The sequence below is a fragment of the Trichoplusia ni genome, chromosome 23 (assembly GCF_003590095.1).
Source record: "Trichoplusia ni isolate ovarian cell line Hi5 chromosome 23, tn1, whole genome shotgun sequence".
Taxonomy (NCBI): Eukaryota; Metazoa; Arthropoda; class Insecta; order Lepidoptera; family Noctuidae; genus Trichoplusia; species Trichoplusia ni.
Window position 1 is genome coordinate 204,749 of NC_039500.1, and position 16,803 is coordinate 221,551.

The window sequence follows — 16,803 nt, forward strand, 5'->3', positions numbered from 1 at the left end:
TATGTGACACAGTTCTTTATTTACTACTTACAATTAAACGGAATAAATATCCTAAGGTACATTATTACCAAATACTCAGTACGTAGTTGGCACCTTCGGCAATACCAGCCCAGGTCTCAGTAACAATCTGTTTGATGTAAGACGGGGGCACGACGAAGTCGTAATCGTAGCCGGGAAGCTCAAGAGTGTATGTGAGGGGGATGCCCACTGCCTTAGTCCAGTCTCGAGAAGTACCGGTGGTGTAGTAGAGGACGTTTGCAGCGTTACCCACGACGTACCTTTTGGCTTTGTCGAGAGCCAGCTTGTCGATCTCAGCCGCCATTCTGACACCAGCGAGGTGGAGGATCAAACCGTTTTGAGGTAAAGTTCCTGCAACAAACGAGACTTGTAACATATGCCAACAAGAACTTGGTTATGTTGCTTCCAAGTAGATTTCTTACCGTTGTTGCCCCAAGCATACAGGAACATATTGCCATAGCTGTGAAGAGATATGTAGAGCGAGGTTCTCTGCAGGTTGGAGAGTACGGCATCTTGGATGATCCTGATTTCAGGCTCGGAGAAGGCGTGAGGTCCTTCATAGATGATGGAGCAAGGGTTGCTGCTAGCATTGCTGGTGCCAAAGTAGTGGTCGAAGTTGCGGTTGCCGTCTACTCCAGGGCATTCTTCAGCTCCAGGGTGGGATTTGGAGCGAGTCTTACGCCAGAGACGGTCCTGTATTAAGTATTAAAAGAATATTAGTAAGTTTTTATCACACGGCATATAGCTGTATTAGCTCCGGTATGCGTTTTAAAAGTAAAAAAACACGAATAAAAGGTTCAAGGATTGACTATTGTCATTGACCTGTAACATATTCTTCCGAATATGACGAATGACAAATAATAAAAAAAAAACATTGCCTGCGTTTCATGAATACAAATGCATACATAGAGACATTTACCTAATAAGGCGCCCAATTACGCAGAAGGCTCCGAAGTAAAGGTAAGTGTTATCAGTCACGTATCAGAATTTCTAAGGACACGAATATTTACCTCTTCGAAGGTGTATTCGTAGCCGTCAGGGTTAGCCAGAGGGATGATGATCCAGTCAATGTCCTGAGTGAGGGGGCTGTCGGCGACTTCAGTGACGAGTTGGTTGATGATGTAGATAGCGACAGGAGTAGTGACCCATTCCCTGGCGTGGACCATAGCGTCGATGACGATGACTGGCTTCATGAGGTTCTCGAAACGGGTCGACGAGATGCGCACGAGCTTGATCTGGCGACCTTCGTAGCTGAGACCGGCGTTGATAACTGTTACGAGGTCGGGGTAGGTGGCTGCTAACTCATCCAAGTAGTCGTTGATCTAAAAACAAAGCACACTTTATTATTTTTTAGTTTTTGGGTTAATAATAATTAATATTTTTTTGCCATGGTGTTTTTCAAAGGGTGTTTTTCCAAACTGTCTTACCTCATCATGTCTGTAGTAAGTTTCGAAACCAATCGACTTTCCACTGCGCTTAGCGGCCGCTCTTGAGACTTGGACCTGAGATTCTTCTTCACGAAGGATACTAAAACATTGACAATTTGTTATTACTTAACATATTCAATATTATTATATTTCAGGTGGAATCATAGGGTTCTTTCAACGAATATTAATAGAAACTACGTCCCATTCATGAATTATAGTCAGAATCAGTCAGTATCGCTATCTGCAACTCTTGATTGGACTAGTCGTGCAAACCCGACAAATACGCATCAGTAAGCCGTTCTATAAATAAATATGAAGACATCCCACAAAATGACTGATCACTATATAATTTAAAAACTTACTCAGCCAGATTGTCAGCCATCTTGAAATACGCCATGTTCCTTTCGTCGAAGTACTGCAGCCATTGCTCTTTCTCTTCAGGAGACAGTCTTACGACGGCTTCAAGTTTACCAGAGGCAGTCTTTGATCCGGGTTTTGTTGATAGAATGTCTAAATTAGCCTCGAGTTCTGCGATCTGATCACCAAGACCGGATACACGGTACAGCTGGTGACTGTAAGGATAATTAGATGGTTTCTAACTTAGGAGGTGTTTTGGACACGATAAGTAAAACCTAGATAGCCTTTTCAGGAATAAAAAAGAAAAGACGACTGTATTGATAGTCGTGTGGCAAAGGACAAAATGCCAAACCACTGTGCGCCATTTGTCGCGGGCTTGATCCCCGTGTGGGGCTTATTGTACATCTGCGATTTATGGTCCAGGAGTTCTCTCTGTTTTGGGTGTTTTGTGCATGTGCCTTAAATGTTTGCAAAACCTACCGCTTCACGAGGATTTACTTCCTGCGTCCTTTGGAGTCGTTTTTCTTTAATGTTTTTAAGTATATGATCTTTAATGAGCAATCTATTTAACCACAAGGGCTTTTCGCATCGAAAAAAAACCAGTGGAATAAGCAAAGTCATCATTTGAAACTGCCAATTAGGTATGTAACTTCTCAATATTAATGACTTATTGATCCACCACTTAAGAATAATACATTGATTATCTACTTAGATGTTTTTTTTTTTTTATTACAATTTTATGATTGTTGTTAACTTAATCCATCTTACTATATTTCTGTGGACACAACGAGTTTTTAGCTTTTGGATGTAAGTTAAAGCTATTAGTAGTAGCAGCTGGCCCGATTTTGATGAAATTTGTTGTAGAGGTAGGTACATACTCTACTTCCATTTAGTTCAAGGAGGAGAATGTTTCTGAGGTTTTAATCGACATACAGGTTGGTGAACCTTCAAGAAATGTATCTTATGTATCATAAGGTTCAAAACAGGTTACATACCCTTCATATTTCTCATGACCAGCCTGCACGAAGGCAGCTACACACAGGAGCACACAGACCACCAACCGAGCCATTTTGCAAACTGACGATCTATCACCACCACCATTGCTTTATAACCTTCGATTACCCTAATCCTTTGATAACTGACATATTTTATTATATCCAATAAATAATCATTGTTTACTAAAATGCTACCGGCGATTTGAATTATTTTTATCTAGAGTTAATTTGACTCTATAAAAGTTTTAAGCTAATCATTGATATTAGATTCAATCGTCTTTTCTAGATCCCTACCTACTAGCGCTGACTGCCCCAGTGAGCGTTATTGGGGATTAGATGCATCTATCATATATGTATATATTCAAGGTAAACTTCCATCGATCCTTGTATAACAGATTAAGGTGATTTTCATTCAATCTTTTTCGTTCAAGCGCTTTAAGTTGACATGACTGCAATAGAACTGCAAACCAAACAGCAGTTCATTTGCAGTCGTACTGCACATTTGATATATGTACATACACACATACATAACAGTTCAAGGATATTCTACCTAACCAGGATCCATAGCATATACCCACATTGCTGTATTTGACATGCTTGCTTAAAGAGGATAAGTAACTTCTACATTGCTAAGCAGAATCTTTCTTATTTTGAGGAAAGCAAAAAGGTTTGTAAGAATTTATAAACTTAATCATCTAGCGGTTTACTAGTTTTGTTTTTTTTTATGAAGTGCCTATAATTAGAAGCTAGGTCATTTCCAAACTATCACTACCAAACCTTCCGAACTGACTAAAACATTGGTTTATCCAACTTATCTAAGTCATAAAGATAAATTGGGTTAAAGTGACTAATGACCTAGAATATTCTATATTGGCTTCCATTAATGTCTCTTAGGTACTTATAATATAATACTAGACTATATTCGTCAAACTGCTGGGCACAGGACACTACACGTACATAGGTATAGGGAAGGTTTGAGGTGAGATCCCGACGCTAGCTTACTGCGGGTTGGCTATTTCAGATTCCAATATTTAAATAGTTATTTTCGGAACAAGCCCTGTTACTTGTAAAGAAACTATTAGATATTGATATCTCCATGTCCAATGACCAATGACGATGTCGGGAGATACGGTTTTACGATTCCCGATACTTTATTAGACGTTTGCTCCAGTACGACCAACATCAAGCATATTTAAGTGACTACCTTTTGTTTCTGGATCGAGACGGTAAGACCCTTATTTCAGCACCAACGAAGGCAATGTGACCACGTTTTTCACCAATGGCACAAAAGTTTCCAAATTTAAAATTTCGTAATAGAACCCAATGTCGTCACGAAAAAAGTCCCCTTGTTTACTAATGTGTCATTAAATTAGTTTTGGGTTTGGAATAGTACAGGAATCGTGTCCAAGATATTCGGTGAAAACGTAAACGGCAAACAACAATGCAAACACGGATATTTCTGTTGAGCCTATTGTTGAGAAAGAAGCTCGTCATTATATGGTAAATACAACTGTTATTGAGGTAAATAGCGCGCAATATTTAGGAGAATACACCTATGAGTGCTCACTTAGAATGTTTAGATTAACTATTCGATAAGACTACCTACTAAATGAAAGGCATAACAAAGATACCACATACCTGAAAAACAAAATGAATAGCTTATTGAACAAAACGTAGGTACAGTATGTTTATCTTTATAGTTACTAGCTGTTACGCGCGTCTTTGTCCTCGTGGTTTAATAAAACTATAATTTAATCTGAGTAGGTAATATGCGAAAGTGCCCGTTTTTGTAACAAATTTCGTTTATTATTAAATGATGTCGGGGTAGCCCGACTAGTTATGGACCCAACCGGAGTCCTTAATCATGAGCAGATGCGGCGGGATCGCGAGTTCGACTCGCTACCCCGATAAATACGCGTGAGTAAACTGTTACATCATTTAATAATGAATCATTCTCACGACAGTTACTATCAAAATTTCGTTTATGCTCTACTCTTATTCATTAAACCATGATGGTATATATCCTACGGCCTCCTTGAAATAAATGGGCTATCCAACACCAACTGAGCTTAGTGTGTTCATACGAAACCTTCAGCTTTATAATATTGGTATAGAAACGATAATTTATTAATCTCAATAATAAAACAACGATAAAGTATTCAATATTTTAATTCCTTATCAAAATTATTTATCTGGTCAATACTGTTTCTTTTCGAATCTAATCATTTGTTGACTGACTTGTCACTTACATTATACAATTAAAATACTATTAAGTCTATAATTTACAATTCTTAACTACTAAAACACAATCATAATTCATGTTTCAACATATATTTAAAATATATTCTCTTAATACTTCTTTTGAAGCCGGAGTGCCTCCAGGCATAAATTATTGGATCACAGAGGCTATTACAGACCCCTAATAAATACAGAGGTCCTAAAGTCAATACTTCTAGAGGAATACACTCATAACCATTCTTCATAATATCACATTTCACATACATTATAACAGCTACGTAGTACGGGGCCCATGTGCCCAGAAAACACAGAGTTACTAAGAGAACAGTGGTGACTGCCTTAATTTTACTTGGGTGTGTATTCGGTCTACAACACCCACCTTTTCTTCTCCCACTGCTGTCACTTCTCTGTGTCTGCGAATCGCTATCAAATTTTCGCAGCTCCATATGTTTTCCCTTTTCTAAACACTCAGATATGGAGATGACCACTGTAGGTAGGTCCACGATGAAGGCTTTATTCGTGTAGCTGGTTTCTTGGAATTCTCGTATTTTGTCGACTGCTCTGACGGCGCTGCGTAGTATGAGGATGTAGAGGATGCAGACCATGATGATAACGGATAGGACGAGGAAGGAGAGGACGAGGAGTAAGGCGGAGGGGAAGACGGCGATGTACCAGCAGCGGTAGTCTGTGAACGTTTTCCCCGTCCAGCCCATAGCTGGCAGTGTTGATATGAATATACCTGTTTGGATCGAATCCCGTCATTAGAGGATGCCAAATATTGTAATATTCAAAAACCCACAGAAACGATCAAAAATGTTTGTTAAACGTGAAACCTATGAAGGTCCTTTAACTTAACTGTGCAATTCACAATGTGCAAAATGAATCAGCAAGAAAAATAGTCGTTTGAAGCTCGTTAGCGATCAAATCTAGTTAAGACAAACGTGTTTCATCGTCTCGGGGACTGAATGTTTGATGCGCTGTCATACATATGTAAGTACCTTCTTAACTAAAAACATTTAAAGCTAGTGTTATCGACAATATGCGTACATCCAAAATACTTACATATAAGCTAAATACTTACAAATTACAAGAGACAAAAATGTCTACACAATAACATGACAATTTAGTGATGTTTTTAATTTATTGAATTCATAAAATGCTTTGATTTTAGGCTGGCATTAATCTTAAGCCTAAAATCAAAGCAGAATTCAATATCTGTAATTAAGAATTTAATACTGGTACATTTTGTCCTTTTATATGAAAATATCTTTAGACAAATATCTACAGAGAGCATCTTGACATGGATATCAGTTTTAAATCATAAAATAATGATATATTATTTATGAATTGTCAACTCTCGTTCTTACATATATATTTCTGAAAAAACTTTCTGTAGATAGTCCTGACAGACTTCTGGAAGCCTTTATGCCAGCACGTGTATATAACGGGATTTAACAAACTGTTCAAAAAGGCCAAAGCAGCTAAAGGACCACCGAGCAACGTTCTCATATGCCTGCAACTTGGATTCGTCAATTTGTCCTCACAGAAGACAAAAACTGTCACAGTGATAAAGAACGGCATCCAAGTTATCATAAAACTCCCAGAAGTCAACAGCACAATGGTGATCGCTCTCCATTTATTAGGCTCTTTCGGTTCCTTTGGCTTACGACAAATCGCAGTCACGTTACAAACTTTTTTGACCTGCTTCTGAAATCTAGTCGGTTTACCATCTGGCATTAAGAGGTTCGGATTGGAAACTTGGGATTCTATAGTGCAAATACTAAACATGGAATGGCTTGTGGACTTACACTGGCTGTTAATATTTCTTAAACCGTTTGTCATTGTTTGATTAACATTGAGGTCATGGTTGCTTTTAGATTTTATGGATATTGCTGGCTTTACTTTACCTCCTTCGTTTACGTAATTAACATTGAAGGATGCACTTTTAAACAATCTGCACTTTGGTGTGGCAGGCAAAAGGTTTTGAGGGTTTGCTTTTTTGTTGGTCCCGCGGGAAATTCTTAATTTAGAATTGTCATGAGATTTGGCATTTTCATTGATGTGCTTAGTTCCTGCTTTTACTTCTCTCACTGTTTTTAGGGCACGTACTAAGATAATGGAGTAGAGGATGACAACAGCTGTGATTGGGACTATACTGAGGAAGGAGTTGATAAGTATAAGGCTGCCAGGAAAGAGGGCTACGTAGTAGCATCGCGTGAGCATCAGCTCTGTGTTAGTCCATCCTGTGGCTGGCAGGAATCCAAGCGTTATACCTGTAAGGGGTTAACACAAACATGTAGTTACGTACAAATACTACTCGCTAATTATATTAGTTGTCTAAGCTTTGTCAACTACGTAGGTATATAAACTACATGTATAAAACATCTAGATTTTATGTTAATAACAATAGGTCATTGAATAAAATAATTATGACATAAGAATATACTTTTCTACGGAAAATTAAGCTTTTACACAAAGTAAGAACAAATGTTTAAATAATAAACAGATCAGACGTAAGACTAGGGCGCCTTGTACTGTACAAAATTTTCATACAAACCGTAAGGAAGTGACGTGACTTAAAATAAAAACGAAAAGTAAAAGTGCAGGCAAGACGCGAACAATTTTGTAAGTCCCCATCTCAAGTCTTTTCTATTTGTCCTATCACTCAGTAATACTAAAAGTAAATAGAACAAAAAGCTATATAATTTAATATTACTCACTGACTAGCCAGATGCAGAGGATCCCGATTCTGACACGCGTGGTGTTGAACCACCTCTGGTAGTAGAGGCCATGGAGAATGTAGATGTAGCGGTCCACGGCGATCAGGCCGACGCTGAAGATGGACACCATAGCAGGACATACCAACATACCTGGTGAGGATAAGCAAGTTACTAATGAAAAAAAATATAATGAACTTTTACCTCCATTTTTTTCCGATATTTGAGATTCTTGGATATATCAATCGCCTAATTTAAATGAAACTGAAGGAGTGAATAATTTTGCTTATTGGATGCAATTCGAGATCCCATTGTTAGTCAACAGAAATCTGTTACATCTCCTACCGATGATGCGTCAAACTATTGGAGTCAGTCGTCAAATGCTTACTTAGACCTACATTTCAAGGCAAAGGCTATTAAGAGTCATACAAAACGACAAAACCAATATTAAATATCATTTTGTCTTTGAGAAATTGTCGTTTTTTCAGCGACATCACTTTTTGCTCGCGGTTGAATCACAAAATTGTATGTAGCGAGTGACTCTTCAATTTTTCAATTTGACATAATGGCCATCTTAAAATGATACATCATGCTTGTGTATTGTGCCTATGTAGTGCGTCTATAATAATATTAATTTATCTGGTAGCATTCTTTTTTGTGCCAAAGAGGTAAAAAATGCGGTAACTTCATTAAATTATTCTTGCTTCAATTTGGAATTTTAAGTACGCGATCATTTCCGTTGACTAGTATTAAAAAACTTAATAGTTAGATTGTTTTTTGCAAGAAAATATAATATTTGTGGATATGGAAGATTTTTATCCAAATGTCGTCACATGACAGCTAGATTTTTCTTAACAATCGATAAATAAAGTGAATGGGAATTGAAACAAGTGGCTTTCTTAAGCACATTGCACGTTTATGCAAGAAAAACAATTGAATGATGTCAAATAGAAAAAATAATTTTGGTGTCTTTATCTTATGCATATTTGGACAACAAAAAATGCTTATTATGATTGGAAATAATGTTGACTTGTAACTTATATAAAGCTTACCTATTTGAAAGATACACAGGGGGTTGGAACTCACAGAGTTATCCACTGTCACTCCGAAAATGAGAGACATCCCAACGATGGTGTCCGCAAGAGACACATTTCCCAGTAAAAGGTACGTGCTCTTGGGTTGTTGACCTGTAAGAAAAGACAACACAGTTTTAAACCTTGTAATCACCGGGACGATTGCTATGCGAGAGTCGCTTACCAACGATTGTCGGTATGCGAATAAACTCTTGAATATCTTCCTAGATTACTTGATAAAGCTTTCAACAAAGCTGATAAAGCTTGACAATCTTGTATCAATTCGTTACAGGTAGTCAGAAGCTTGAAAAAGTCTGACAGCCAGTCTAACCAAGGGGTATCGTGTTGCCCAGGTAAGCAGGTTAAGGAGGTCAGATAGGCAGTCGCTCCTTGTAAAACACTGGTACTTAGCTGAAACCGGTGGGACTGGTAGCCGACCCCAACATAGTTGGGAAAAGGCTAGGCCAATGATGAATTTTGTATCGATTCTATATTTCAAAAGGTACTCGTATTTATATGGAAATTCTTTTCTGTTCTCCACGGGAATGGCATTTTGATTTTGAACGGTAAAACAAAACTAACTTGAAGCAAAGATGGTCACTACAGTGACGTTACGGAATTTCGTCATCAACTTGCATTGTCGCGTAATATACGTGAGCATGCAAAATTGTACGTCAATCAGCAACCAGGAAATGAGTCTAATTTAAGTTGCGAGATTTGATTGCAAGCAAAGAGACAGGTGAAATACCAAGAAGTTTGATTCCGCAAGACAAATAATGGAAATCAAAGAAATGTTCAATAAATCTCCTTAATTTATTCTTCAAAAACCTAACCTGGTGGACTGATGATCTAAAAAAGGTACCTAGCTCGACTGAAAGTACCGAACAGGTGTAGGACTGGGTGTTGTGGTGCAACTTGGAGGAGTTTGTATCTAGCAGTGCACCTCGATAGGCTCAATCAATCAGAATGAAGTAAATTTAAATTTCGGCGCTATATGCCAGAGTATTTCTTTAAGGATATAATTTTGCGGGCTCAATATGTAACTGATACATAGTAAAAAATACTTTTCCGCGATATTAACTATGTTATTATGATTCAATAAAAACAAATCTATTAACTTCTACATTATGCTCATTCGGAATTTACCACATGTGAATGGTGCTCTACGTAATGATTGCGCATTATTTGTTTTTGTTTTCAGTTTTTTGGCGTATGGCGTCTTAACCGCAGTTATACAAATAAACTTTATCGACTGTCTATAGTGGTTACAATTTAACTTTGTGTTGATCAATTGTTATGTAATTTTTGTAAGGATAATTTCAAGTAACTAGTCTCTTTGGTCTTCCTGCATAAAATGCCCAAGATCTAATTGGTACAAAACCTTTTTATTGCAAGCCATTCATAATGCTGCATTTTAGGACGGGATGACGATGTTTACGTTAATGTGACAATGTTCCTATCAGTTCCCAGCAATTAAGTAACTTGATTGATTTAAGGTGACTAATATTTAATGTCGAACTACAAAGCATATTGCGCCTCTCAATTTCTTGATTCTAGGATAAGCGAAATCAATAAAAAGCGAAGCCGTTTTACAGAATTTAATCCTTGTGTTTGGGGGAGTCTCAAAAACATTCAAATCACATGCACAAAGACACCTAGACTCAGGACAAGCGTTCAAGATACGCGGGGAATCGCACCCGCGACACGTCGCGTTCAGTGAGTTTGGCATGGTGTCCTCAACTAATCGGCTATCTGTACCGTCAATTAGCATTGATTGATTGAAGCCGAAATGACAAGCACGAGAAAACACGTTACTTTGTGACAAATTCAGTATTTATCAACCGTTTAACAGAGCATTTTGTGTCACACGACTTTTCAGAAATTTTATGAAATTAGTTTAGCTAACATATGTTTATCCTTTTAATGGGATTACTAAGGCGAACTAACAGACAAGTGATGTCACAGTAAGTTCCGTTAAGTTGTTTCTAACTGGTTGTTTTGGGTGACGTTCGCTGCAAGTAGGCCAAAGAAAAATAAGGTTTCAAATAGTCACCCGTCTTAAGGACTGTTCAGCCGTTGCTTAACGTCGATTTGGATTTTTATTATTTTTCGTTTTACCGGCAATAAAAATCACATCATTTGTGAAATTTTCACTCTGGTGACTGTAGGAGCAACGGACAGACAATCAGTTATAAATCACATCATCTGTTAAATTTTTACTCTGCTGACTGTAAGAGCAATGTTATGGACAGACAGCCTAACTGACTGGAGCACAAGCCTAACCCTATTAGGTTACTATTTCAGCTTTTAGGTGGACTTGCATTTGCAGCACTTGGATTTGAAATGTGCCATAGATAATAGTGTTCTACTTCTCGAGCCCTTTCATTTGATACCCATATAAAGGGAGTTTAAGAAAAAATACTTCGCCGCCATTTTGATAAGGCTCGATCGATTTTCGCCAAACATACCTAAGTACCTACACAAAACTATTTAAGCATTCCTAAACAAAACAAAAAATAACTTAGACAAATGTGGTTTTTAAAGAACAGCAGAAAGTGTATTCCATGAGTAATCAATAAAAAATCAAGCAGTCTGTTTGGTTTATAGATACAAATAATACTTATGCCTAATAATTGTACAAATTATTACGTAATGATATCAATACCTACGTTTACCATTTACGTAAGTATGTCATGTTTTTTATTTTTATTTTATTGAAATACAAATTTGTCGTATTTGTTATTTTATTGAATACTAAAGACAAATATCAATTTGAAGCATCCAAGTTTGGCCAAACTAATGCCGAACTAAACAGTGTCCACATGCTTATTGCCTTTTCTATAAATTTCTTTGTGAATTACTATTAACAATTCCTTTTTATGTTCACTTTTTTTAGTTGAACCGCTAATGACTAACCGGTTCTACTTACTTCGACGTCACGGCATGGGAATATGTCAAACTCATACGATGAAATCCCGGGCCCATTCAACTGCCTGCCCGAATCACAATGTCACGGATCAAGAAAGGAATTTTGCCACCTTTGCTCTTCCCAAGGTCGAGGCAGCCTAAAGGTTTTTCCCAGGCAACTAAGGACTGCTAAAAACTGATATTTTTAGTAGCGACATTTCATATGAATTTCTGTGATGTTTAGTTTTTCAATGTGTCATCATTAGGTGGTAATTGGCAGGCCTCTGAAAAGGCTCTACGTTTCAGTGACGTAATCTATACGAACTACGTACAACGCCGCTTCAGTAGGTACGTTTCATGTTTCAGAGCAATATTTCGATAGACTTCATTAACGAGTTTCGTAGGTATATGCGATAGATTTGGAATGAAGTGATCACCATCCTTTTTATGAGAACTATGGGAACTTGGGCCCCAATTTTTCTATTTACAATCGGCCATTGTAAATACCAAAATTGGGGCTCAGGTTATAAATAAATGGAAGTCGGATTAAATTGGCACCATTCGTTTTATTCTGAACATTTTTATAGAATTGCAATAGTTTAAAATTTAATCCAATTGCCATTTATTTATTGCTCCTGTACTATTTAAAGATAGAAATGGTTTGTATTTATTATTGTAGTAGATCAAGTAAAAATATCTTACGTTATCATAGTAATAACTTTCGGGACGCAGATTTATCATTATTCGTTTACGCTTCACACACGCAAATTTATCGGGATCGCCCGACTAATTACATACTCAACCGGAGCTGACACAACTTGGCGACTCATGAGCAACTTCTGCTAATTGCCGCTATTCCCGTGCCTTACTTACAAAATTAGACTTTTGACTCAAAGATACATCGTAACAGCAAATAACGTACTGAGTAAGATCATTGATCATTTGCCAGTAACGGGTTTTGATTGTAACATTGTGCTCCGGTTTGCCTCTACACAATTCGTGGTCACGATTGTCAAGCTGAATCTATAGTCAACATTCATGACATTGTTAGTTCACTAAAAAACACTACACAAATTATATTTTTTCAGAAAACCGATAGGGGACTACACACACTTATTCAGGTCTATTCAGCCAATTACGATAGAAAATAGCGAATTTGTATCGGAAGCTGATCGGATGTGTTATAGGCGTCTCCATGCAACTGATAGCTGAATAGGTGTCAGCAGACCCTAAGCCTTATAAATGTGGTCTCTTTTCTAAAAGTTTAAGGAGATATGTATAGACAATAATCTATTAAGAATGTCTAGGGAGATTTTGCGTTTTAGAATGCAAGGGTAAATAATATTCATTTCAAGTGTTGCATGTTTTTTTTACGTGGTTGCATTACCTACTTAAATGTTAAACTACGTAAAGTTCTGATTTAAAAAATGAACTGTGTAAAATCTCTAGTCAAATAACTGACCAGAATGAAAACAAAAACAGAGTTTGTATGTTAAGATTTGAACTATCAGTACCAAAACCAGAAGCAAATTGACAATACTTAATGGCAACCTTTGAAATAAATTAACAAAGCACGTTTGGAAAATACGAATTCCATAGCAATGAGCTGTAAGATCATTGGGTAGGTCTGTTTGTCCGGGTAATTATCGCGATCGTTGTGTACTAATCTTATGACAAGACGCCATCTTAAAAAAAGTTTTTTTTTGTAATGCTTAACGAAATATTAATGTTTTGATACACTTTAAACTAGGTAAAGTATTTTTTTTGTTGTTTAAATGCATGCATGCATGTTTTCTTTTTTACTACTTTTGTACCTAGATAGATCTTGCTTAGAGAAAGATCTCTTCAAACTATGCCGGAATATTTCGGGAAATTCCTGACCAAAAAAGTTCCCGGTAAGGTACCTACTACTTTCCTTGTGGATTAACGGGATCAGTGATGTATACTGTGTGCGCAATCCGAAAATCCAATATTTAGCGAGAAAGAGGACGAAGAAGTAGGTAATTATCTAATTCATTGGAGGATCTAGGATTAGATTCTTCTACTCACTTAACTGTCTTGCTTGTTAACAATGGTAAAAACTGATGAACTACTTCTTTGTATTAAACAAACAATAGAAATACCACTGATTTACATAACAATGTAATGATGATAAGTGGTATTTGACAACTTACGTGTATGCCTACGAAAAGTTTGGATTCCTTTTAAAAGTTTTTTAATTCACTGATCTATTTAAACGAAGGAATTTGACATTCAGAAAGTTCCGGGGATGTAAGATTATGTTGTTACTTTAATATTGCAGTTTTAAAGAGGAATGTAGCTGAGTGGGTGCCGTGGGTGGTAGTACAAATATGGTACAAGTCGAATTCGCAAAATAGGTACGCGTTTTACGTTATGTGTTTTGGATCTCTTAAAAGACTCAAATTTGTTTTGAACTCTGAACCTAGAAAATTAGAATGCCCTTTTAATCTAATATGGGGACATTAATTAACAAGTCTTATCTGAGTCTGTCTAAACTACAGTCTTAGTTGTAGTATACAGTTAATTAATGTCTAATTACTATCTAATGAAACGTATTTATAGTATCATAAAAGTCAGTGATGTCGAAAACAATACAAGGCAATAAATTTACCTTTTCTGAGAATCAATCCACTGGATATGACAACAGTTAAATTGCTCAATATGATGAGAGTTCCAATGATGTAAGCCACGGACTTGTACACCATCAACTGTTCCTTCTCAATCGTACGATAAGCTTCGTACAAGTCGAACAAATGTATCTGAGTCACTTCACTTTGATTCACATTTGATATATTCAAGTTAAAGAAATCTATCACTTCGTCTAAAGTAACGTTCGATCTAAAGTCCGTTGTATTCGATTCCATTTTCGCGACGCATTTGGTAACGAATAAAATAAATATGTGTTGTTCACGAGCACATGTCAATGCCGTCGGTGGTCGGTGAAGAATGATGGCACATACGACATCAGAGGATGAGTTTTCTGTATTTTGTAGGTATATTATTATAATGAGATGATTTACATGTTTTGAGGTTCCTTAGAAATGTCCGCGGTCACGCGATTTCGGTAAATATGCTTACACGTATAGGTATGAGCGACAGCTTCTCGTAATGTCTATGTACTTTTTATTTAATTTTGATTAACTGGTTTCCGATGCTTCAAGTCAAGTCGTTATTCAAGTTTTTTTTTGTTAATTTAATTTATGACTTGTGACACAAACATTTCCCGTTTGATCTATGTCAGACGTATCTCTCTCTTGTTTCCAAGCATTAAAGCATACGGAACCGTTTTCGTTTTATTTCTAAGTACACATTATTGCCAATTAAGATCGTAACAAACGCTTAGCTCGTCGCTTTGAATACAAATTCCTCCAATAAGGATGTTTTTGACAATGGACAAGTATTTCAGGCAGTTATTAGTGGACTCCAAAGTCGGCTAAAGTCAATTGGATTTTATCCAAACATCAGTTTCGTAATCGCATTGAATACCTTTTTATAATATAAGAATAGGTGATGATCTGGTTGTTTTTATTTGGGTGATTTCAATAGAGAAGTTTGTTATCGTTTAATGGAGAATATCTGGCGTTGTCATGAATATGAATAATCTTTTTTCTATTTTTATTTTTATAGAGCGTTAAAAGCGGCCTTGGTGGTGACAATAGTACTGTAGTGCGGGGATATAAGGGACCCTACTACATCTGATAAACTGACTCAAAATATGACTGTTGCCGCAAGATTGTAGACGCAAGATGGAATTCTAAATAAGTGCACGGAGTAGAGCGGCGTCTTTCTTCCACAACTGATTCATATAGTAATCCTCCTGACACTTGAATGATTGAATTAGATCTAAGTAACATTTTTTTTAATCATAGTAAAGGAAATAAACAGAATGCGAATTACATCATGACTGAATCCCAACCGCCGTTATGAAAAAAGTCTATTGTGACTCAGCAAAAAGGTAATTCATGCGAGCTTAGAGGCATTACATATTAATCTATACATATAAAAAGCAAATATAAATAGCATTTATCAAGGAGTTATTGATATCTATGTAATTACGGTCAATGGCTAAACAGAGGACTAGTCCTTGTTGTGAAGGATCAAGGATGTTATTCGATTCCACTCGTTACTGGCAGCAGAACTTTTTTTTTGAAATTCGCGAATAATTATTTTAAATTTAGTGGGAAACATTATGTATGGTCAGTGGAAAAGCGCGAAATGCAAAAAAAACCTTGCGAAAGTATTTATTAAATACCTAAATCAAACTTTACTTCGAACATAGTTTAAGTGTTCGAATGGATGAATGGAAGGTACTTTAGGTACCTATAACGTGTTATCAGGCCAATTATGAAAATCATGCAAAAGCAGGATAAGCATTTTACTTTGTGTGCGCTACGCCTTAGGGTGTGGTCACTCAGACGCTCTGTCGATCTACATAGATCCAAAGCCCAAAGGCACACGATGCTCTAAAACCGCGGATCCGGATGGCGCGATGGCGTCCCAATGCATCAAAACGGGTAACGTAGAAGGACGAAGCGACAGCAAGGTAATCAATCACACATAAATTTCGGAAAGCTGCGATGACGCGATGCTGATGCAGCGGTTGTGTGGAATCACCTCAAGAGTTTTGTTGAATATCGAAGTCTTAAGTAAACTTTAGACATTTTATTGAATATGTACAGATAACTCTTAAACTAACATCAAAAGTTTTTATTCCAATCAAGTAAGGACTAGTATCAGCATTGCAGCAGGAGCATAAGGAAAATGCTAAATTTTTAAGTTGGCTTATTTATTAAAGAAAATCTATAGAATATTAACCGTAACGCTACTTCTAACTAATCATAACATTTGATTTTGTCGAATTCAAATGCTATTTTTTGAAGATAGAAAAAAATAGATAAAACAAGAAATGTTATTACAATAAAACGGAACGTTGCGCTCGTTTCATTCTACGTAACTTAAAACACAAGACAAAAACCTTGATTACTATTGAAATAAATTTTGAATTTCTATTACATTATTATTTCGGAAAAAAAATAGTTGAAAATTCTTA

General features: G+C 36.7%; 2 protein-coding genes across 3 annotated transcripts; both read right to left on the minus strand.

Annotated features, from left to right (window-relative positions):
- Positions 1 to 2: 2 nt before the first annotated feature.
- Positions 3 to 2,919, minus strand: LOC113504824 (carboxypeptidase B-like). The gene is made up of 6 exons (XM_026887290.1): positions 2,798 to 2,919; positions 1,808 to 2,017; positions 1,446 to 1,545; positions 1,029 to 1,340; positions 441 to 711; positions 3 to 369 (listed from the first exon to the last, which is right to left on the minus strand). Exons 1-6 carry the CDS (start codon positions 2,869 to 2,871, stop codon positions 65 to 67), a joined length of 1,272 nt encoding a protein of 423 aa, XP_026743091.1. The 5' UTR covers positions 2,872 to 2,919; the 3' UTR covers positions 3 to 64.
- Positions 2,920 to 4,950: 2,031 nt separating this feature from the next.
- Positions 4,951 to 14,976, minus strand: LOC113504927 (glucose-dependent insulinotropic receptor-like). Of its 2 annotated transcripts, none has more exons than XM_026887447.1 (4): positions 14,365 to 14,976; positions 8,805 to 8,939; positions 7,756 to 7,905; positions 4,951 to 5,774 (listed from the first exon to the last, which is right to left on the minus strand). In XM_026887447.1, exons 1-4 carry the CDS (start codon positions 14,615 to 14,617, stop codon positions 5,107 to 5,109), a joined length of 1,206 nt encoding a protein of 401 aa, XP_026743248.1. In that variant the 5' UTR covers positions 14,618 to 14,976; the 3' UTR covers positions 4,951 to 5,106. The 2 variants fall into 2 exon arrangements, with proteins under 2 accessions (XP_026743248.1, XP_026743247.1); XM_026887446.1 differs by lacking the exon at positions 4,951 to 5,774 and adding an exon at positions 6,310 to 7,308.
- Positions 14,977 to 16,803: the final 1,827 nt, after the last annotated feature.

Bases quoted from the DNA above. Each gene is read 5' to 3' on its own strand.
- LOC113504824 (XM_026887290.1), bottom strand. From the start codon at position 2,871: ATGGCTCGGTTGGTGGTCTGTGTGCTCCTGTGTGTAGCTGCCTTCGTG. The intron at 1,546-1,807 runs GTAAGTTTTTAA...TCAATGTTTTAG, and splicing joins ATGGCTGACAATCTGGCTGA to TATCCTTCGTGAAGAAGAAT. The intron at 712-1,028 runs GTAAATATTCGT...TACTTAATACAG, and splicing joins ACGAATACACCTTCGAAGAG to GACCGTCTCTGGCGTAAGAC.
- LOC113504927 (XM_026887446.1), bottom strand. From the start codon at position 14,617: ATGGAATCGAATACAACGGACTTTAGATCGAACGTTACTTTAGACGAA. The intron at 8,940-14,364 runs GTAAATTTATTG...CTTTTCTTACAG, and splicing joins TGGATTGATTCTCAGAAAAG to GTCAACAACCCAAGAGCACG. The intron at 7,309-7,755 runs GTGAGTAATATT...AACCCCTTACAG, and splicing joins CCTCTGCATCTGGCTAGTCA to GTATAACGCTTGGATTCCTG.